This window comes from Nycticebus coucang, chromosome 2 (assembly GCF_027406575.1).
Source record: "Nycticebus coucang isolate mNycCou1 chromosome 2, mNycCou1.pri, whole genome shotgun sequence".
Taxonomy (NCBI): Eukaryota; Metazoa; Chordata; class Mammalia; order Primates; family Lorisidae; genus Nycticebus; species Nycticebus coucang.
The window spans coordinates 97,778,699-97,803,219 of NC_069781.1; the positions used below are offsets into that span (position 1 = coordinate 97,778,699).

At 38.7% G+C, this 24,521-nt stretch overlaps 1 protein-coding gene across 6 annotated transcripts in view; it reads right to left on the minus strand.

Annotated features, from left to right (window-relative positions):
- The window catches only part of AGTPBP1 (ATP/GTP binding carboxypeptidase 1), a 208,423-nt gene that overhangs the window by 73,817 nt on the left and 110,085 nt on the right, over window positions 1–24,521 (minus strand). For all 6 annotated transcript variants that reach the window (XM_053576852.1, XM_053576834.1, XM_053576841.1 and 3 more), the window contains exon 14: window positions 23,744–24,447. In XM_053576852.1, the coding sequence (XP_053432827.1) occupies window positions 23,744–24,447 (704 nt within the window). The remainder of the gene's footprint in view (window positions 1–23,743; window positions 24,448–24,521) is intronic.

Consider the following 24,521-nt stretch of genomic DNA (forward strand, 5'->3'; position numbering starts at 1 on the left):
AAAGACGCAATTTTTTTTGAAAAGCTAACAATCGTAAGGACACAGAAACAAATTCAGAATTTACATTAGACCTTAAACAGTTAAGGAGATGGCACTTACATATATTCATACCACATGCAAAAATTCTCAGTGTTCAAGTATAGGTGAATGACAAATGACATTGATTTGTCAGAATGATTTATTTAATCAATAAGGTTGATAAATAGCACAAACGTGCAAAAATTAACAGAAAGGTTTGGTTTTTGTTTAGGGTGGGGTTTGGGGGGTTTTGTTTGCTTTTTAAGGAAAACCACATGAAAAGACTATTCTCCTTAAAACAACAGCTCAATTTGACAGCCATCCTTTTCTAATGTAAGAGTCAAAAAGCATAGGCGCCTGTGGCTCAGTGAGTAGGGCCCTGGCCCCATATGCCGAGGGTAGCGGGTTCAAACCCAGCCCTGGCCAAACTGCAACAACAACAACAACAAAAAAAAAATGCACAGGCCCTTCAAAGGGCCAGCAGGTGCAAGAACTGAGTGAAGCTGAATGGCCAGACTGTGGAAAACTGAAGACAACAGGTTCCATCTAAAAATTAAGCTAACTATTGCCAAGCAGAAAACAGGTAAATGCTGTCACACCTAAATTTTCAAGAAACACCAGAAATCTGGATTTCTCTCTTTTTTTAAACTTTCAAATTCATATGATGGTACAAATGATTATGTTACATTGTACTCATTTCTTTCCTAAAGTTCAGTTGTGTTTGAGCCCATTACCCAGGGAGTGTGCTGTGACAAATTCTTATATTGTGCACATTAAGTTAGAGTTTACCAATTCCCCACTCACCTCCCCTTTCTCCTTTCCTCCCCTCAATCTGCCACTTGAATATATTTTTGTTTTTCTCTTGTGTGGGCATGTAGCTATTTATCTATTGGTTTATTATCAGTATTGAGTACATTGAATGTTTGCTTTCCCATTCTTGTGATACTTCACCAAGAAGAATATGGTTCAACTCTATCCAGGTTAATACAAAAGATGTAAAGTCTCCATTTTTTATGGCCGAATAGTATTCTTTATATATATAACTATAATATATAATATAGATTATGTAATACACACACACACACACCATAGTTTATTACTCTGTTCAGTTGTTGATGGGCACTTGAGTTGATTTCACATCTTGGCAACTGGGAATTGAGCTGCTATAAAGATCTGAGTGCCAATGTCCTTACGGTAAAATGATTTTTTTTGTTCTAGGGAAATACCTAGTAATGGGATTCAGGGATCAAATGTAAGGTTTACTTTAAGCTACTTCTTTCCATAGAGGCTCACTTTAGGATTTTTGGGTTTTTTTTTTTTTTTTTGGTGTAGGATATTCTCACTGGGGTTAAGTGATTATCTCAGGGTGGTTTTGATTTGCATTTCTCTGATGATTAGGGATGATAAGTATTTTTTCATCTGTCTTCTTCAGAGAAGGTTCTGTTCAAGTCTCTTGCCCACTTATAAAAGGGATTGTTCGCTCATTTGTTGTTGATCAGTTTAAGTTCTTTTTTTTTTGTTTGTTTCTTTAGTTTGAGTTCTTTAGAGTCTAGTTATCAGCCCTTTGTCAGATTCACAGTGTGCAAATATCTTCTCCTATTCTGAAAGTTTCTGTTTGCTTTAGTTGTTGTACTTTTAACTGTGCAGAAGCCTTTTACCTTGATCATGTCCCATTCATTTATGTTTGCGGTTACTGCAATTACCACAGTGGTTTCCAAGGCTGATATTGTCATGAGTTTTTCCCCACACTTTTAGAAATTGTTTATCATTTCATGTCTTAAATTTAAATCTTTTATCCAATGAGAGTAAATTTTTGTACATGGTGACAGGTACAGGTCCAATTTCAGTCTTCTACATGTGGCTAATCAGTTTTCCCAGCACCATTTATTAAACAGGGATTGTTTTCTCTCCAGTGCATGCTTTTGTTTGGTTTATCGAAGATCAGATGGCAATAAGAGACTGGTTCATCTTTAGATTACCTATTCTATTCCATAGATCTATATCTTTATTTTTTTGTCACTACCATGTTGTTTGAATCACTATAGACTTGTAGTATAACCTGAAGTTGTAATGTGATTCCTCCGAATTTGTTTTTATTTCTTAGAATTGCATTAGCTATTCAGGATTTTTTCTGGTCCCACATTAAATGCAATATGATTTCTTCAAAGTATTACGTTGGTACTTTGATGGGATTACATTAAATCTGTAGATCACTTTGGGTAGTATGGACATTTTAATAATATTGATTCTTCCCAGCCATGAGCATGGTATGTTCTTCCGTTTGTTAACATCTTCTGTAATTTCTTTTCTGAGGGTTTCATAGATCTCTAGGTCAAGATCCTTCACATCCTTTCTGAGATATATTCCCAGGTATTTAAATTCCCTTGAAACTATTGTGAAGGGTATTATGTTTATTTGATTCTCACCTTGGCTGTTATTAGTGTATATGAAGGCTATTGATTTGTGAATATTGATCTTAAATGCCAAAACTTTATTTCTTGATCACTGCGAGAAATTCTGTGGTTGAGTCCATAGGGTTTTCTAAGTATAAGACGATCAGCAAAGAGTGAAAGTTTGACTTCTTCTCTCCCCCATTTGAATACCCTTGATATCTTTCTCTTGCCTGACTGCATTTGCTAGAACTTCCAGCACCATATTGAATAGCAGTGCTGACATGGACATCCTTGTCTGGCTCCAGTTCTAAGCAGAAATGCTTTCAATTTTACTCCATTCAGTATGATATTAATCAGCTGTGGGTTTGCTGTAGATGGCCTCAATCATTTTAAGAAATGTGCCATCTCTGCCCATTTTCTTATGTGTTCTTGTCAGAAAAGGATGCTGAATTTTATCAAATACTTTTTCTGCATCTATTGAAAGGATTATATGGTCTTTGTTTCTGTTTCTATTTATATCATGAATTACATACATGGATTAATGTATGTTAAACTAACCTTACATCCCAGGGATAAAGCCCACTTGATCATGATTTATAACTTTTTAATGTGTAAACTGTATTCTATTTGCTAGGATTGTACTGAATATTTTTGTGTCAAGATTCATTAATGAGGAGTGAGAGCAAGATGGTGGCCGAGTAACAGCTTCCCTCCAACTGGGCACCGTGAGTCTGGGGAGATAAGACTCCAGGCATCTCTGGCTAGTGGGATCTGCCTATAATCACCCCTTTGAGGATACAGGGAGTCAGTAAGAGACTTCTGGACCCCAAGAGGAGGACAAAAACAGTGGAAGACTGGCAAGTGGTTGCGTGCTCGATGGTTCTCATCGCACCAGCAGCTATAAGTACAGCAGCAGTGAGACTGAAAACCAGAAAGGCCTTACTTGTGAACTGTTTTGGTGTTTTGGGGCGTGGCACTCAGTTGAACTGCCTTGGGGAGACTTGAGCAGGAGTGCGGAGAACTTTGGCTGTTGTCCAGGGCCCCAGACTGAGCCGCTGAGCCAGACGGAGCTAATACTGTTTGGCTGTGGGCCGCAGGGAGCCATTGTGAAAGAACTGCTCCAGCAAGCTCCGCCCTCAGGGTCCCACAGTAAGGATCTGGCGGGAGCTAGTAACCTAGTGACTGAGCAGCCGAAAGGTGGAGACTGAGCCGCATTACAGCCCTAACCCTCAGGGGCAGAGTGAGACCAGTTTTGGCACACTGGGTAAGTGGATAGCCACTTCAGCAGTGATCCTACCAACAAGAACTTTCACTTTCATGGAAAAGCTTCGTCTTACCCTAGTTTAGAAGTTTACAGTGCCTTTTAAGAGGGCTAAAGAGAGATTCAGGGTCTCCACCCTGTGGAGTTTGAGAAATCAGGGGAGGCCTCCAGTCGTATCAGCATTGTGATTAACATCTCATACCCTAGAAGACCACCTGTTGCCAAGACGTTATTCAACAACATACATATACTGCTTTGTTTTTAGGGCTTTCTTTGTTTGTTTTTTGCTTATTTTGTAACTGTTGTTGTTGTTTTTTAATTTCAATCTTTTCCGAACAGATTTTTTCTTTTTGTTTTCCATTCTTTACTTTCTCCATTTTTCTGGTTTAAATACAATTTCCCATTGCTGCCTTTTTCAATAACTGGAACTTCATTTTTGCTAGTGCTTCTACCCCTATTATTTGATTGGTTTTTCACCCAATTTTATCCTGTAAAGTTTTCTGTTTACTAATTTAGTTTGATTTATAGCATTTTTCTCTTTCCTCTCTACTTGGTGGAGGTGGGATCAGTACTGTGTCTGATCGGGTTAGCAAAGAGCTGCTGACCTAAAGGGAACCACCCCAGAGGTTGGGTTATTTTTAAGATTGTGTCAAAGTACCCTACAGTACACCAATATTGCTCTGACTCCCTCTTTCTGTGACTCTCTTCTTTTCGTCAATATTCCCTTTTAACCACCCCCTATCCTTTCTCTGTTTTCTTTTTATTCTTTCTTTTTATTTCTTTTATCCCTTCTTGTGCTTCAACCTTTTTATCCTTCTGGTCCTGTACCAAAAGGACTCATATCAAAACCTTAGTCCACAGGCAGGGAAACTTAAAGAGCAAGAGGAAGTGAAAGGAAAATTAGGGCAAGGAAACAGATAAAATAAATCACTGATGAGGAAGAATCAGAAGAAAACTCCAGGCAACATGAAGAACCAGTCCAGAGCAACCCCTCCAAGGGACCATGAGGTAGCTACTGCAGAGAATTTCACCTATAAAGAAAAGTTAGGAATGACACAAAGGGAATTTAGAATACACATGATGAAAACAATGACGGAAATGATGGAAACAATGAAGGAAACTACTTATAAAGTGGAAAATAACCAAAAAGAAATCCAAAAACTGAATCAAATAAGAGATGAACAATATGAAGAATACAGAAAGGATATAGCAGAGCTGAAGGAAATGAAACAGTCAATTAGGGAACTTAAAGATGCAATGGAAAGTATCAGCAACAGGTTAGACCAGGCAGAAGAAAGAATTTCAGAGGTAGAAGACAAAGTTCTTCAGATAACTCAGATAGTTTAAGAGGCAGAAAAGAAGAGAGAGAAAGCAGAACATTCACTGTCAGAATCATGAGACTTTATGAAGCGTTCCAACATACGAGTTATAGGAATCCCAGAAGGGGAAGAAGAATGCCCCAGAGGAATGGAAGCCATACTAGAGAATATTATAAATGAAAATTTCCCAAATATCACCAAAGATTCTGACACACTGAGTTCAGAAGGATATTAGACACCAGGTTGCCTCAACTCTAACCGAGCATCTCCAAGACACATGGTGATGAACCTGTCCAAAGTCAAGACAAAAGAAAAGATTCTGCAAGCTGCCAGGAATAAGCTCCAGTTGACCTACAGAGGCAAATCCATCAGAGTGACTGCAGACTTCTATAATAAAACTTTCCAAACAAGAACACAACGATCATCTACCTTTAATCTACTTAAACAGAAAAATTGCCAGCCCAGAATGCTATACCCTGCTAAGCTAAGCTTTAAAATTGATGAAGAAATCAAATCATTTACGGTTATACAAACATTGAGGAAATTCGCTACAACAAGACCAGCTCTACAGTAAATACTTCAATCTGTTCTACACACTGACCATCACAATGGATCAGCAGCAAAGTAAGAACTCAGAAATTAAAGGACAGAAGCTAACTTCCACACTGATGCAAAAGATAATACTAAGCAATAGACTCTCACAAAATAAGATGAATAGAATACTACCACACTTATCAATTATCTCAATAAATGTTAATGGCTTGAATTCCCCACTGAAGAGACATAGATTGGCTGACTGGATTAAAAAACACAAGCCATCCATTTGCTGTCTGCAAGAAACACACCTGGCTTCAAAAGACAAATTAAAACTCCGGGTCAAGGGTTGAAAGACAATATTTCAGGCAAATACAATTCAGAAGAAAAGAGGAGTTGCGATCTTATTTTCAGATACATGTGGATTTAAAGCAACCAAAGTCAAAAAAGACAAGGATGGTCACTTCATATTGGTCAAGAAAAAAATACAACAAGAAGATGTTTCAATTCTAAATATTTATGAACCAAATTTAAATGCTCCCAGATTCTTGAAACAGACCTTATTCAGTCTGAGCAATATGATATCCGACAACGCCATAATGACAGGACTTTAACACTCCTCTTATAGAGCTGGACAGATCCTCTAAACAGAAATTAAACAAAGATATAAGAGATTTAAATGAGAACCTAGAACAACTGTGCTTGATAGAAGCATATAGAACACTCCATCCCAAAGATAAAGAATATACATTCTTACCATCACTCCATGGAACATTCCAAAATTGATCATATCCTGGGACACAAAACAATTACCAACAGAATAAAAAGAATTGAAACTTTACCTTGTATCTTCTCAGACCATAAGGCACTAAGGGTGGAACTCAACTCTAATAAAAACGTTTCACCCCATACAAAGGCATGGAAATTAAACAACATTCCGTTGAATAACAGATGGGTGCACGAAGAAATACAACAGGAAATCATTAACTTCCTTGAGCATAACAACAATGAAGACACAAGCTACCAAAACCTGTGGAACACTGAAAAGCTGTTTTGAGGGGAAAATTTATCACTTTAGCTGCCTACATTCGAAAAACAGAAAGAGAACGCATCAACAAACTCAAAAGCCATCTTATGGAATAGGAAAAAGAAGAACAATCTAAGCCTAAACTCAGTAGAAAAAAAAGAAATATCCAAAATCAAATCACAGATCAATCAAATTGAAAACAAAAGAATCATTCAGAAAATCAATGAAATGATCTGAAGCGGGACAAGATGGCGGACTAAAGCCAGCTTTCCACAGAGGCTCCCGTCCTGAAGGAGAGTTAAGGGATGAAAACTGAGTGGACCTGTGTGAGCTCATTGTCAGTGGCTCTGGGATCCCAGCGCTGCTCCCCCAACCCCACTCTGAGATCTGGAGACCTGAGCAGCAGCGGTGTGCCGGACATAAAACTGAGTGGAACTGAGTGTGCTCGCTACCTGCGGCTCTGAGCTCCCAGCGCTCCCCGCCCGCCCCCCGCCCTCACACTAAGATCTGGAGGCCTGAGCAGCGGCAGCGTGGCCAGGCAAAAAACTGAGTGGAACTGAGTGTACTCGCTAGAAATGACGCTGGGCTCCCAGCGCTCCACCCTCCACCCTCACTCTGTAAACTGGAGGCCTCAGTGGCGGGAGTGCACCCAGGCAAAAAACTGAGTGGAATTGAGTGTGCTTGCTACCGGCGGCTCTGGGCACCCAGCACTCCACTCTCTGACCTCACTCTGTAAACTAGAGGCCTGAGCGGCTGCAGTGCAACCAGACAAAAAACTGAGTGGAACTGAGTGTGCTCGCTACTGGCAGCTCTGGGTTCTGAGCACCCCCCGCCCCCACTCTAAGATCTGGAGGCCCGAGCGGCGGCGGTTCTGCGGGAAATAAAACTGAGTGGATCTGAGTGTGTTCACTACCGGCAGCTCTGGGCTCCCAGCGCTCCACCACCCAACCCCCCCCGCCCTCACTCTGAGATCTGGAAGCCTGTCCCCCGGGAGTCTAGATTCTTGGGGGACTTATTGGGGCGTGGACAGTGCCCGATCTGCGGCTGGTCAGTGCTGACTCTGGGGCGCGGGAGTGAGGCTGGGAGAGACCCACACCAGAGCAGCAGTTCCCTGAGGCGGCTCAAGCCACACGGACTTGTCTCCCTACGAAACCAGAAGAGGCCACCCATGAGTGTAGGATTTGCCTGAAACGAATCACAGACCCGGGAAGCTTCCAGGGCAGGGCCGACTCAGAGAGCTGAGACTTGGACCCAGAGTAAGTGCTTCACAGGGTCAAAGAGAAACCAGCTGAAAATAAGACAGAACCGCTTAGCCCCACCACACCAGACAGGGCACCAGTCTCTCAGGCCACAACGCCGTACGGGCCCTCAACAAAGCCCCAGGGGAAAAATCAAAGGGAGTAAAACAACCATGGGGCGGAATCAGAGGAAAAACTCTGGTAACATGAGTAACCAGAATAGATCAACTCCCCAAAGGAAAGATATGGCAGATGTAATTGAAGATCCCATTCATAAACAACTGGCTGACGTGTCAGAAATCGAATTAAGAATTGGGATTGCAGACAAGATCAATAAAATGTAATTAGGAATCCGAGGAGAAATTCAAAAGTTGTCTCAAGAATTTAACGAATTTAAAGACAAAACCACCAAAGACTTAGATACACTGAAGCAAGAATTTGCAGCCCTCAAAGATATGAAAAATACACTAGAATCCCTCAGTAACAGAATGGACCAAGCAGAAGAAAGGATTTCTGACATTGAAGATAAAGCCTTTGAATGCTCCCAAACTCTCAAAGAGGAAGAGAAATGGAGAGCAAAAATGGATCATTCTCTCAGAGAGCTTTGGGATAACTCTAAGAAGGCAAATATCCAACTCATAGGAATTCCTAAAACCAATGAAGTGGCTTCAATGGGCACAGAGGCCCTTCTGCATGAAATTATGAAAGAGAATTTTCCAGACAAGCCTAGAGAAACAGAAATTGAGATAGCAGACAGCTTCAGAACCACAGCATGACTCAACAACAATAAGACATCCCCCAGGTATATCATAATTAACTTCACTAAAGTTAATATGAAGGAGAAAATTCTCAAAGCACCCAGGCGAAAGAAAACTATTACCTTCAAAGGCAAGAACATTAGAATGAATGCAGATCTCTCTGCTGAAACTTTTTAAGCCAGAAGAGGGTGGTCATTGAATTTTAATCTCCTAAAGAAAAATAACTTTCAACGCCGAAAGTTATCTTATCCAGCTAAACTGAGTTTCATTTATGATGGAGAAATTAAATACTTTAGTGACATTCATATGTTGAAGAAATTTGCCATAACCAAACTAGCTCTTCAGGATATTCTCAGACCTATCCTCCATAATGACCAACCCAATCATCAGTACAAAAGTAAACTCACTCAGAAACTTCTCATCAAACTCCAACTTCCACAATGGTGAAAGGATTAAAAATGTCCACTGGACTTTTGAAAAACTCGATACCCAAAATTTCCCCAAACTTCTCAATATTCTCCACTAATGTGCATGGCTTAAACTGTCCTCTAAAGAGACATAGGTTAGCTGACTGGATACAAAAACTCAGGCCAGATATCTGTTGCACACAAGAGTCATATCTTAACTTAAAAGACAAATACAGACTCAGGGTGAAAGGATGGTGATAACATATTCCAGGCAAATGGCAACCAGAAAAAAGCAGGCGTTGCAATTTTATTTGCAGAAACAATAGGCTTTAAACCAACAAAAGTAAGGAAGGACAAGAATGGTCACTTCATATTTGCTAAGGGTAATACTCAATATGATGAGATTTCAATTATTAATATCTATGCACCCAACCAGAATGCACCTCAAAAATAAGAGAAACTCTAATAGACATGAGCAACCTGATTTCCTCCAGCTCCATAATACTCAGATATTTTAACACTCCTTTGGCAGTGATGGATCGATTCTCCAACAAAAAGTTGAGTAAAGAAATTCTAGATTTAAATCTAACCATCCAGCATTTAGATTTAGCAGAAATCTAAAACATTTCATCCCAACAAAACTGAATACACATACTTCTCATCAGCCCATGGAACTTACTCCAAAATCGATCACATCTTAGGTCACAAGTCTAACCTCAGTAAATTTAAAGAAAGAGAAATTATTCCATGCATCTTCTCAGACCACCATGGAATAAAACTTGAGCTGAGTAACAACAGGAATCTGCATACTCATACAAAAACATAGATGTTAAATAACCTTAGGCTGAATGATAGCTGGGTCAGAGATGAAATCAAGAAGAAAATTGCCAAATTTTTGGAACAAAATGACAATGAAGACACGAACTATCAGAACCTCTGGGACACTGCAAAGGCAGTTCTAAGAGGGAAATTTATACCACTGCAACCCTTCTTCAGGAGAACGGAAAGAGACGAAGTTAACAATTTAATGGGACATCTCAAGCAACTGGAAATGGAAGAATACTCCAACTACAAACCCAGTAGAAGAAAAGAAATAACGAAAATCAGAGCAGAACTAAATGAAATTGAAAACAAAAGAATAATACAACAGATCAATAAATCAAAAAGCTGGTTTTTTGAAAAGGTCAACAAAATAGATAAACCTTTGGCCAACCTAATCAAGAAAAAAAGAGTAAAATCTCTAATCTCATCAATCAGAAATGACAAACACGAAATAACAACAGACTCCTTAGAAATCAAAATAATCCTTAATGAATATTACAAGAAACTTTACTCTCAGAAATATGAAAATCTGAAGGAAATTGACTGATTCTTGGAAGCACGCCACCTTCCAAGACTTAACCAGAATTAAATGGAAATGTTGAATGGCCCATATCAAGTTCGGAAATAACATCAAACATACAAAAACCTCCCCAAAAAGAAAAGCCCGGGACCAGATGGTTTCACGTCAGAATTCTACCAAACCTTTAAAGAGGAATTAGTACCTATATTACTCAACCTGTTCCAAAAGGTAGAAAAAGACGGAAGACTACCTAACACGTTCTATGAGGCCAACATCACCCTGATCCCCAAAGCAGGAAAAGACCCAATAAGAAAAGAAAATTATAGACCAATATCAATAATGAATATAGATGCAAAAATATTCAACAACATCCTAACAAACAGAATCCAGCAACACATCAAACAAATTATACATCATGACCAAGTCGGTTTGATCCCAGGATCTCAAGGCTGGTTCAATATACGTAAATCTATAAATGTAATTCAGCACATAAACAAATCAAAAAACAAAGACCATATGATTCTCTCAATCGATGCAGAAAAAGCTTTTGATAATATCCAACATCCCTTCATGATCAGAACACTTAAGAAAATTGGTATAGAAGGGACATTTCTTAAACTGACAGAGGCCATCTACAGCAAACCCACAGCCAATATCATATTGAATGGAGTTAAATTGGAATCATTTCCACTCAGATCAGGAACCAGACAAGGTTGCCCATTGTCTCCATTGCATTTTAACATTGTAATGGAAGTTTTACCCACTGCAATTAGGGAAGAAAAGGCGATCAAGGGTATCCACATAGGGTCAGAAGAGATCAAACTTTCGCTCTTCGCAGATGATATGATTGTATATCTGGAAAATACTAGGGACTCCACTACAAAACTCTTAGAACTGATCAAGGAATACAGCAGCGTCTCAGGTTACAAAATCAATATCCATAAATCAGTAGCCTTTATATATACCAACAATAATCAAGTTGAAAAAACAATTCAGGACTCTATCCCATTCACAGTAGTGCCAAAGAAGATGAAATATTTGGGAGTTTATCTAACAAATGACTTGAAAGATCTATATAAAGAGAACTATGAAACTCTTAAGAAAAGAGATAGCTGAGAATGTTAACAAATGGAAAAACATACCATGCTCATGGCTGGGAAGAATCAACATTGTTAAAATGTCCATACTACCCAAAGCAATATATAATTTCAACGCAATCCCCATTAAAGCTCCATTGTCATACTTTAAAGATCTTGAAAAAACAATACTTTGTTTTATATGGAATCAGAAAAAACCTCGAATAACCAAGGCATTACTCAAAAATAAAAACAAAATAGGACGAATCACACTACCAGACCTCAGACTATACTACAAACTGATAGTGATCAAAACAGCATGGTACTGGCACAAAAACGGAGAAGTAGATGTCTGGAACAGAATAGAGAACCAAGAGATGAATACAGCTACTTACCGTTATTTAATCTTTGACAAGCCAATTAAAAACATTCAATGGGGAGAAGATTCCCTATTTAACAAATGGTGCTGGGTGAACTGGCTGGCAACCTGTAGAAGACTGAAACTGGACCCACACCTTTCACCATTAACTAAGATAGACTCTCACTGGATTAAAGATTTAAACCTAAGACATGAAACTATAAAAATACTAGAAGAGAGTGCAGGGAAAACCCTTGAAGAAATTGGGTTGGGTGAGTTTCTTCTAAGGAGGACCCCCCGGACAATTGAAGCAGCTTCAAAAATATACTACTGGGACTTGATCAAACTAAAAAGCTTCTGCACAGCCAAGAACACAGTAAGTAAAGCAAGCAAACAGTCCTCATAATGGAAGAAGATATTTGCAGGTTATGTCTCTGACAAAGGTTTAATAACTAGAATCCACAGAGAACTCCAACGCATTAGCAAGAAAAAAACAAGGGATCCCATCGCAGGCTGGGCAAGGGACTTGAAGAGAAACTTCTCTGAAGAAGACAGGCGTGCACCCTTCAAACACATGAAAAAATGCTCATCATCTTTAATCATCAGAGAAATGCAAGTCAAAACTACTTTGAAATATCATCTAACTCCAGTGAGACTAGCCTATACCACAAAATGCCAAGACCAGAGATGTTGGTGCGGATGTGGAGAAAAGGGAACTCTTTTGTACTGCTGGTGGGAGTACAAATTAATACATTCCTTTTGGAAAGACATATGGAGAACACTTAGAGATCTAAAAATAGACCTGACATTCAATCCTGTAATTCCTCTACTGGGCATATACCCAGAAGACCAAAAATCACATCATAACAAATATATTTGTACCAGAATGTTTATTGCAGCCCTATTGATAATTGCTAAGTCATGGAAAAAGCCCAAATGTCCATCGATCCACGAATAGATTAATAAATTATGGTATGTATACACCATGGAATACTATGCAGCCTTAAAGAAAAATGGAGACTTCACCTATTTCCTGGTTACATGGATGGAGCTGGAACATATTCTTCTTAGTAAAGTGTCTCAAGAATGGAAGAAAAAGTACCCAATGTACTCACCCCTACTATGAAACTAATTTAGGACCTTCACATGAAAACTGTAACCCAGTTACAACCTAAGAATAGGGGGAAAGGGGAAAGGGTGGGGAGGGAGGGGGGAGGGGGATAGAGGGAGGGGAATTGACAGGATTACACCTGCGGTGCATCTTACAAGGGTATATGTGAAACTTAGTAAATGTGGAATGTAAATGTCTTAGCAAAATAACTAAGAAAATGCCAGGAAGGCTATGTTAACTAGTGTGACGAAAATGTGTCAAACGGTCTATAAACCAAGTGTATGGTACTCCATGATCATATTAATGTACACAGCTATGATTTAATAAAAAAAAGAAAAAGAAAAAAGAAAATCACCACACACACACACAAAGAAAAGAAAATCAATGAAACAAGGACTTGGTTTTTTGAAACAATAAATAAAATAGATAAACCATTGGCCAGACTAACTAGAAATAGAAAAGTAAAATCTCTACTAACCTCAATCAGAAATGATAAAGGGTAAATAACAACTGATCCCACAGAGATACAAGAGATCATCTCTGAATACTACCAGAAACTCTATGCCCAGAAACGTGACAATGTGAAGGAAATGGGTCAATATTTGGAATCACACCCTCTCCCTAGACTTAGCCAGGAAGAAATAGAGCTCCTGACCAGACCAATTTCAAGCACTGAGATTAAAGAAAAAATAAAAAAGCTTCCAACCAAAAAATGCCCTGGTCCAGATGGCTTTCACACCAGAATTCTATCAAACCTTCAAGGAAGAGCTTATTCCTGTACTGAAGACATTATTCCAAAAAATTAAGGAGGAAGGAATCTTCCCCAACACGTACTACAAAGCAAACATCACCCTGATACCAAAACCAGGAGAAGACCCAACCAAAAAGGAGAATTTCAGACCAATTTCACTCATGAATATAGATGCAAAAATTCTGAACAAAATCCTAGCCAATAGATAACGGCTTATCATCAAAAAAGTCATACATCATGATCAAATAGGTTTCATACCAGGGATACAAGGCTGGTTTAACATACGGAAGTCCATAAACGTTATCCACTATATTAACAGAGGCAAAAATTAAAGATCATATGATCCTCTCAATAGATGCTAAAAAAGCATTCGATAAAATCCAGCATCCTTTTCTAATTAGAACACTGAAGAGTATAGGCATAGCTGGCACATTTCTAAAACTGACTGAAGCTATCTACAACAAACCCACAGCTAATATTTTACTGAATGGAGTAAAACTGAAAGCTTTTCCTCTTAGAACTGGAACCAGACAAGGTTCTACTCTGTCACCTTTACTATTCAACATAGTGCTAGAAGTTCTAGCCAATACAATTAGGCAAGACAAGAAAATAAAGGGAATCCAAATGGGTGCAGAGGAGGTCAACCTCTACCTCTTTGCTGATGACATGATCTTATACAGAGAATCCCAAAGACTCAACCACAAGACTCCTAGAAGTCATCACAAAATACAGTAATGTTTCAGGATATAAAATCAATGTCCACAAGTCAGTAGCATTTGTATACTCCAGTAACAGTCAAGATGAGAAGTTAATTAAGAACGCAACTCCCTTCACCATAGTTTCAAAGAAAATGAAATACCTAGGAATATATCTAACGAAGGAGGTGAAGGACCTCTGTAAAGAAAATTATGAAATCCTAAGAAAGGAAATAGCAGAGGATATTAACAAATGGAAGAACACACCATGCTCATGGATGGGAAGAATCAACATTGTTAAAATGTCTATATTTTCCAAAGCAATCTACCTATTCAAGCCATTCCTATTAAAATACCAACATCGTACTTTCAAGATTTGGAAAAAATGATTCTACATTTTATATGGAAGCAGAAAATACCCCGTATAGCTAAGGCAGTTCTTAGTAATAAAAATAAAGCTGGGGGCATCACCATGTCAGATTTTAGGCTGTTTTACAAAGCCACAGTGATCAGGACAGCATGGTACTGGCACAAAAATAGACATAGGCACTTGGAATCGAATAGAAAACCAGGAAGTGAAACTAATATCTTACAACCACCTAATCTTTGATAAACCAAACAAGAACATACCTTGGGGAAAAGACTCCCTATTCAATAAATGCTGTTGGGAGAACTGCATATCCACATACAAAAGACTAAAACTGGACCCACACCTTTCCCCACTCACAAAAATTGATTCAAGATGAATAAAGGACTTAAATTTAAGGCATGAAACAATAAAAATCCTCAAAGAAAGCATAGGAAAAACACTGGAAGAGATTGGCCTGGGGAAAGACTTCATGAAGAAGACTGCCATGGCAACTGCAACAACAACAAAAATAAACAAATGGGACTTCATTAAACTGAAAAGCTTCTGTATAGCTAAGGAGACAACAACCAAAGCAAAGAGACAACCTACACCATGGGAAAGGATATTTGCATATTTTGAATCAGACAAAAGCTTGATAACTAGGATCTATAGAGAACTCAAATTAATCCACATGAAAAAAGCCAACAATCCCATATATCAATGGGCAAGAGACATGAATAGAACCTTCTGTAAAGAAGACAGACGAATGGGTAACAAACATATGAAAAAATGTTCATCATCCCTATATATTAGATAAATGCAAATCAAAACCACCCTGAGATACCATCTAACCCCAGTGAGAATGGCCCACATCACAAAATCTCAAAACTGCAGATGCTGGCGTGGATGTGGAGAGAAGGGAACACTTTTACATTGCTGGTGGGACTGCAAACTAGTGCAACCTTTCTGGAAGGAAGTATGGAGAAACCTCAAAGCACTCAAGCTAGACCTCCCATTTGATCCTGCAATCCCATTACTGGGCATCTACCCAGAAGGAAAAAAAAAAAAAATCCTTTTATCATAAGGACACTTGTACTAGACTGTTTATTGCAGCTCCATTCACAATTGCCAAAATGTGGAAACAGCCTAAATGCCCACCAACCCAGGAATGGATTAACAAGCTGTGGTGTATGTATACCATGAAATACTATCCAGCTATTAAAAAAAAAAAATGGAGACTTTACATCCTTCGTATTAACCTGGATGGAAGTGGAAGACATTATTCTTAGTAAAGCATCACAAGAATGGAGAAGCATGAATCCTATGTACTCAATTTTGATATGAGGACAATTAATGACAATTAAGGTCACAGTGGGGGAAGGGGAGAGCAGAGAGAGAAAGAAGGAGGGAGGTGTGGGGAAAGGAAGAGCAGAGGGAAGGAAGGAGGCGGGTAGGGCCTTGGTGTGTGCCACACCTTTTGGGGGCAAGATATGATTGCAAGAGGGACTTTACCTAACAATGCAATCAGTATAACCTGGCTTATTGCACCCTCAATGAATCCCCAACAATTAAAAAAAATAAATAAAAAGGAAAAAAAAATTAAAAAAGAAAAGAACAATTGTAGAACCTCTGTAAGTTGACTATCAAAAGGACTGTAACAAACTGTTCAACATACAGAGGTGGTCAAGATAAGAAACTAGGCCTACTGTTGATATATACTGTGCATGTCCATTCTATGAAAATTAGGTCTACTTAGGGAGATGGTCAATGTTAGGAGGTGGTCAACTATAGAAGTTCTACTATACAGTAATAAAGGTAATGTCAATTTGGATTTTTTAAAAAAAGGTTCATTAATGATACTGGACTATAATTTTCCATTTTTGTTGAGTCTTTTCCTGGGTTTTGGTATCAGGGTGGGTTTTTCTGCTTTGTGTTTTATTTTTTTTTATTTTTTTTTTTTTTATTTTTTTGATTCACAGAATGTGTTCAGGAGGATTCCTTCCTTCTCTGTGTTTTGGAATTAGTTCTGCTTATTCAACCTGCCGTAACATCTTTTGTCACCTATAGCTATAATGAAGTGTTGTCTTAGAGCCTATTGTACATTTAAGAGTAGACTTTCGTTAAAAAAAAAAAAAAAAAAGTCTTGTTTAATTCCCTTATTTTGTTGTTTAGTTCTGCTTGGAGCATTTGTCCTGTTCTGTCAGAGAGGTGTTGAAGTCCCTAGTTATTATGGTATTGCAGGATATTATATTGTTCAGATCAGTTAGTGTTTGTACATTTTATATATCTGGGAATGTACGAGTGCACAGATATTTAAGGTTGAAACATCTTCTTGGCTTCACACCTGTAAAAGCGGCTAAGGTGCCAGCCACATACGTCAGAGCTGGCGGGTTCAAATCCAGCCTGGGCCCACCAAAACAATTGACAACTACAACCAAAAAATAGCCGGACATTGCGGCCGATGCCTGTAATCCAGCTACTTGGGAGGCTGAGGCAAGAGAATTGCTTAAGCCCAAGAGTTAGAGGTTGCTGTGAGCTGTGATGCCAAGGCACTCTACCCAGAGCTACAGCTTGAGACTGTCTCTACAAAAAAAAAAAAAAGAAAGAAAGAAAAAGAAAAGTCTTCTTGTTGTACTGTTCCCTTGACCAGCATATAATGTCCATCTTTGTCATTATTTTTGTTGGTTTAAATCCAGTTGCATCTGCAAGCCCTGCTTTCTTCTGATTTCCACATGCCTGAAATACTGTTTTCTTTCTCTCTGAGTCTTGTTTTTGTCCTTCAAAGTTAGATTTGTCTCCTGAAGACAGCATACAGTTGGCTTGTGCCATTTTATCCAGTAAGCCAGCCTGTGTTTCCTCAGTGGGGAATTCAAACCATTCACATTTACTGAGAGAAGGCTTTCTTGTCTTGTTTCGTGGGGGTCCATTGCTTAGTTTTACTCCCTGTGCCACTGTAGAAGCTAGGCTTTTCCTTTAATTTCTGGGTGCCTTTATTTTGCTGCTGGTCCATTTTGATGGTCAGTGTGAAGAATAGGTCTGACTACTTCTTGCAGAGCTGTTCTTATTGTGGTGAATTTCCTTAATGTTTGCAAGTCAGTAAAATACTTGATTTCTCTGTCAAATATGAAACTTAATTTAGCAGGATATAGAATCTTAGGCTAAAAATTGTTTTGTTTAAGAAGGTTAAAGACAGATGACCACCTTTTTCTGGCTTGAAATATTTCAGTTGAAAAGTTTGTTGTCACCCTGTAATATTTCCCTTCATAGGTAAGAAGTTGCTTACCCCTGGATGCTTGCAGAATTTTCTCTTTCACTGACTTTGGCCAAGTTAATTACACTGTGTCTAGGAGATGCTACGTTTAAATTGAGTTGGGGTTCTGACGCTACTATCTAGAATCTGAATTTCTGGGTGTCTCACAATGCTTGGGAAATCCTCTACCACAAAGTCCTGAGGTATAGACTACATGCTTTGGGGACTCTCTTCTTCTCCTTCAGGAATCCCTGTAATTCAAATGTTCAATCTTTTGGAGTTGTCCCATAACTCTCTCAGAGAAAACTCTGTTTTTATTCTTTTTTTTCCTGCGTCTTTGAGTGATTGTGTCATGACTGTTAGTTCAAAAGTCTTGCCATAGATTTCTGAGATTCTTTCTTCTCCATGTTCTACTCTATTGCTGAGACACTCTACTGTGTTTTGTATCTCCATAAGTGCCTCTTAAAATTTATTAAGTTTTGCTATATCCTTCCTGATTATGTCCAGTTCCTTGGTGACTTTGTCTTTAATTTTACTGATTGTTTGGAAAAGATTTTGGACTTTTTCTGAATTTCTTTTTCCATCTCTTCAATTCCATTCATCTTATTTGACATCCATATTCTGAATTCTGTCATTTCAACGATTTCTCTATACGTGGTATTATCAGCTGTATCTCCCTTATAATCTCTTAGGGGAAGTGATCTGCTCTGATTTTTCATGTTGCCAGAGTTCTTCCACTGATTCCTCCATCATGTATTTTCAGTTTATTTACATATTTATTATATATTCTTAAACTGAAATGTAAACTTAACCCTAAATTTTTATTGAGAGATAATCTAGTTGGAATCTCTTAGGTGGCACCCAGTAGGCCTATTTGGAAACTAAAATTGTGAGGCTGAAATCAGATCCAGAGGCCCCAAATTATGCAGCTCACCACTCCACTTCCCACTGACTAATCTGATGAGCCACTTACTCTTGTGGCCCCTCCTGCACAGTCTCCCAAAGCTCCCCCTCAGGGCTGCAGAGTGTGACAGTCACTAAGAACTGGACTTGTTTTTTCTCCAAGTTGGACAGAGTGAGGCTGGGGCAGGTCCCCCAAGTGTCACTACCAGAGCAAAGGCTACTCCCTGATAGCAAGCAGCACTGTTCCAAGTGCCCAGCCCCCCACAAACAAATTAACAGTGGTGTATCGGAGATCTATGCTTGCCATCTGCTTCCCAGGGATTTTCCAGAGCAGGCCACTGAAGGCCAGCCCTGCCCCTCTCCAAGTCAGCAGGAGGGAGGTTGGGGGCCAAACCACAGGGGAAGGAGAGGCTGCTGGAACAGATGCTGGACAACCCCTCTCCAGAGGATAAGGTAAGTTCCTCCATAGTAGGAGAGAGACTCAGGAGAGAGTCTATGCAGCCACAACTTTCCTCCTGCAACAGGTGGCAGGGTATACTCAGTTCAAAGGGCTACACAATGCAATGGTCTCTCAGAGTTCCTGCCAAACACAATGGGGAGGCAGAGCCTGTCTCCCTTTCCTCTCGTGGCTGGCTAAGGATCCCTCGTTCTTGATGCTCAAGACAGCACTCTCTGTAACCCTTTTTCCCTAGGTTTCTTCAGGTGCTGGGTTGAATCCAAAGTGCCTCTGCCTTTCTAGTGCCTGGGGATAGAGTAGCCCCATCAAGTTGTCTAGGCCAAGCTAGTACTCCCACTCGTTTGATGCTAGGAAGAGGCCTATGCAGGGAAAAGTCTGTCAGGGAACCAAAGAAAGAGGGGAGGATAGACTGTTGGTTGCAGGTAGCTGGAGTAACCAATGCTCACTATTCTGCTAGGCAGCACAGAGACCCAGGGGCGGATATGCTTAAGGGAAGGAAAACTGGGATTTTTTTTTGTCCTTCATGAAGTCTCCCATGGGGTGAGAAGTCTTGTGCTTCACTGCTAATGGAGAGTACACTGGGTGGGGGAGAGGGTCCCCTCACCCTTCTATTCTTCAGGCTCCTCCAGTCTGGTCCACTCCATAGCTGTCATCTGCTCTTTCCCTTCTACTTTTTTATCTTTCTCTCAGTGAGGGTGCTATACACCTCGACTTCTTCACCTTGCAATTCACACTGCAATTTCAGCTTCTCTGAGTTCACTTCAGTCCAATTTTCCTCCTCCTGGACTGGGCCTCCAACTAAAGTTGCCTCTTCTCATCCATCTTGCCCACTCCCCCCGACTGCCCCTTGAAACCTGGATTTCTATGTGGAATCTCCCAAACTTTAAATGTTGGCTATCAGCCTATCAGCATACACACACTCACACACACATATCTATGTATCACCACTCTGAAAGTTAAACCAAACTCATATGCAAGTCAAGTAAGGCCTAAAGACCACTGTTTTTAAATCTCTGACATTGTATTTTAGAAGATATAATTCCCCATTTATATCAGACTAATCCTAAAATTAGTAGTTGAGGGAAATCTTTGGCCTATTCTAAGCACTCTTTAGTAAACAGAAAAAATAATCTTTTATTCAGACATGTATTTGTGTTTAGCAGATCAACATTAATAAAATACATCAATTCTTCCTTCCTATGCCTCAGCTACTTATTAAAATATATGGCTTTACTGTCAAAACAAAAGAAATATTTTCAGGTTCTCTCAGAGACTATAACCTCAAAATGTTGAAAAGGCCATTCAACTCTTACCAAAAACTTAGCTCAGAAGAAAATTATTTATGCAGGGCAATCTATAAAATGTTCAGCCCTTTCAGTTCACCCTCAAAAGAACATGTGATGTGTGTAACAAAATTGTACTTTGTTAAGATTTTCAACCACAAAACAACAGTATAAGAAAAATTTAGTAAACCTCACTGCTATATTCATTCTAAGAACATTGTAAGAAATGTTCATTACATAACAGTGTGCTCTGGGGACCCCTAGATTATCTATATCTTTTATTAAAAAGATCCACAACGTTCTTCTTTATAGAAAATATGATTTAAAAAAGAAAGTATGATATACAAGTGATCATTACATACACATGACCAACAGGATTGGCTCATAATCTAGGCCAGGGTTTGACTCTTGGCTCTTCCATTTACTGGCAGTATAATCTTAGAGCTTCCTTCCACCTACTCTTTGTTTTTGTTTTTTGTATTTTGGAGCCGGGGCTGGGTTTGAACCCGCCCACCTCCAGTATGTGGGGCCGGTGCCCTACTCCTTTGAGCCACAGGCGTCGCTCTCCACCTATTCTTTGTAAAGTAAGAGAAATAACAGCACCTTCCTTACAGAGTTATTACAGCCTTAAATGACACCCTTTATATACATATAAATATGCTCTTCAGTAATATGCTCATTACTGAATTCTGTGCCTGGCCCATAAAAAAACATTTAATAAAATCTATTTGCTGCTTTTGCTCCAACCAATACTTTCACTATTGCCTCAATTCCAGAAGTACTTATGTTTCCCAAGCCATTCTAAACTTAATATAAAGAAATGTAGGGTTTTGCTTTCCTTATTTTGCTTTGGCCACAATTAACCTATTTTCTAATTTAAAATTTCTTTAGAGCTAATATACTGACACTGTGCAAGAATCAAATATGACATAAAAGTTATAAAATGAAAAGTCTCATCCTCCATTCACCAGTTAACTTTTATTACTTTTATCCAGTCTTTGTTTAATGAAAACACAAACATAAATTGCTTTGCTTTCCTTTCTTTCTGATACAAAGTCTAGAATGTCATAAAACAAGTACCTTGCCTATTTCCTTTAATAAATCATATAGCCCCTATCAGGACATAGAGAAATTTTTTTCAACCACTGCATAGTACTCATAGAATGAACATACTATAATATATTAAACTAGTTTCTGTCTAATGGACATTTGAGTTGTTTCCAATCTCAAAACAATGCTGCAATAAAAAACTTTTCATACATATGAAAATTATGTTTCTGTGTTCACATACATGTGTGATTTATGATAAATATCTCACAAACTACTAGTTGTCAAAGAAAATATGTAGACCCTGTCAAACTACTACATGTCAAAGAAAATATGTAGACCCTGTCAAACTGCCCTCCATAGGAGCAATTATCAGTTAATACTCTCACCCTCAATATATGATAATGCTTGTTTTTCCATACCCTCATCAATGGAATGTGTCAATAAAACTAGATTTTAGCCAGTATGATATGTGGAAAATGATAGCTCAGTACATTTTGATTTGTATTTCTCTTATTTTGAGTGAAGCTGAACATGTTTTTGTGGGTAAGAATCACTGTATTTCCTTTTTCTTGTTTTTCATTTTGTTTAATTTTGATAACTATATTTTTGGAAAATACCTAAGTGCTCTCTAAAGCAAGTGGTACATATTTTATAATTTAAAGTATTTTTTATAAAACACAGTTGGGTTTTTTAAAACATGTGTAAGAGGTGTAAGGACAGAAAGCACAAATCCCCCTGTGGGATAATGGACGCTGCAGCAAATAGCCACATCTGTTCCCATCTCCTGGTTCCTAGGCCCAGGTGTACTGGGGATACAGAACTATGCCCAAGTTTCTAGTTCACTGTATATACTGCATCCTTAAAGATGGCAAGCCATCCATGCAGAGCATTTCCTCTGAATTAGAGCTTCTCCTGGGCCTTTTGAAGGCCATTCCACACTCCACCAGGACAGCTCCCTCTAGATGGTGCTGTGATACAACAGATGACCTGGCACAGAGCCAATCCCATAATCATTCCCAAGAAAGTCCCCTATTCCAATGCTACCTTGTGTGGGACTCCACACCTGTAGACCAAGGAGCCAATGAGTAGCACTAAACATACACCAAGTTGCCAAGTAATAATGGTGCATTATATAAGATGTCACTGGAAAAAATAAATCAAGCAATTATTATGTTAAAGAAGCTCATAGTCTAAGGAGAATCAAATATCCATAGCAAGGTCTTTTTGTTAACTACATAATATACTCATAATAAGAGTACACAAATTGGCTTGGTGCCTACAGCTTAGTGAGTAGGGCACCAGCCACATACACCAAGGCTGGCGGGTTCGAGCCCAGGCAGGGCCAGCTAAACATCAATGACAACTGCAACCAAAAATAGCCGAGTGTTGTGGCTGGTGCCTGTAGTCCCAGCTACTTGGGAGGCTAAGGCAAGAGAATCGCTTAAGCCCAGGAGTTTGAGGTTGCTGTGGGCTGTGATGCCACAGCATTCTACTGAGGGTGACATAGTGAGAGACTGTCTCAAAAAAAAAAAAGTACACTAATTTTTTTGATACTGATAAGCCTACATCACAGAGGCTGAACCATACTCACCAAAACTAGTCCAGATGCAACCAAAACGTATTTTTATGGCCATATTTTATTAGTTGGCAATATTTAATATTATTTGTAGTATCTAACCTTACTTGACAACATTTAATAATCTTAGTTACTGCTTTTATGAATCCCAACTTTGCATATTTCCTATTAAAATATCAAATTTCAGAGCAAAATACTGTCCATGTTGCTTCAATTATAGCCTATTTTTAAATCATATACCCAAATCAAATTCAAATTTAAAATTCTAAAATTAATATAACTAAGGTAATATTATTCAAAAATTATTAAATAATCTACTTTCATATTTTGAGATTCAGTCTAAATGGAAAATTTCTAAATTATCAGGCCTATTATTCTGGCTTCATTTAAATAAACAACAAACTTTAGAAAATAAACCCACTAGGACAATTTCAAAACAACACACAATTTCCAAAGCAGCACACAAAAATACAGTAGCTTTAATTCAGAGAAATTTTCTTCCTAAAAACTTGAAGTAGTTTTTTAAAGCATGCTTCATTATCTTGACAACAGTTTTACTTAGAAGGGAGAAGAAATCTGTAACTTACCTCTGCACACCATAGGGCCTTTCTAAAATAGGCTCTTTGAATGGAGGTGGAATGTGACCAAAATAATCAGGATAAGCCACCTCTGAATATTCTGGGACAGACTTCGTATATTTTACAATCTCAATATACAGATCTGGGTCGTGGAGTGTTGGTCCATCAGGTATTTCAACTGATGTTTGTTCCAATGATGAATTAGATTCAGAATCTTCATCATCTTCAGTTTCAACTCCAGTGCAGCAAAGCTTCCCTAGGTGAACCGTTCTTCCCTCAAACAGAATATTTCCACAAGTAGAGACATGTGGACAAGCTTTGGTGCAAGCAAGGACAGTAAGAGGGAGACCGTGGTCCTTTTTCACTCCTGGGGCACTCTGAGAAGGAATATTCTGCAATGTAATTCTGTCTAAGGCCTTCACAATATCATTGTTTAGACCGTGGACTGATGGAAGAGTTCTATTTTGATCACCTGGCTGCTCCTGCAATGTCCTGTCATTATCTTTACTATCTTCTTTTGCTAGATCCATAAGGGCAGGTTTCTCATCACCTTCGTCTCCTTTAGGAGGTCTGTTCTCCTTCATTACAAGTCCTTTTCTTAAGATGTCTGAATTCCCAGATGCTTCTTCTCCTGCCGTAGGAACAATAATAGGACCATGTATTTTTCCCTCGAATACAAAAGGTTTTGGTTCCTTGGAGATTAAATCATAGTCCTTTGAAAATAAAAAATATATTTTGTTATCTGGAAATATTAAAACATAGTAACAAAACTGAGATCCTATATGTT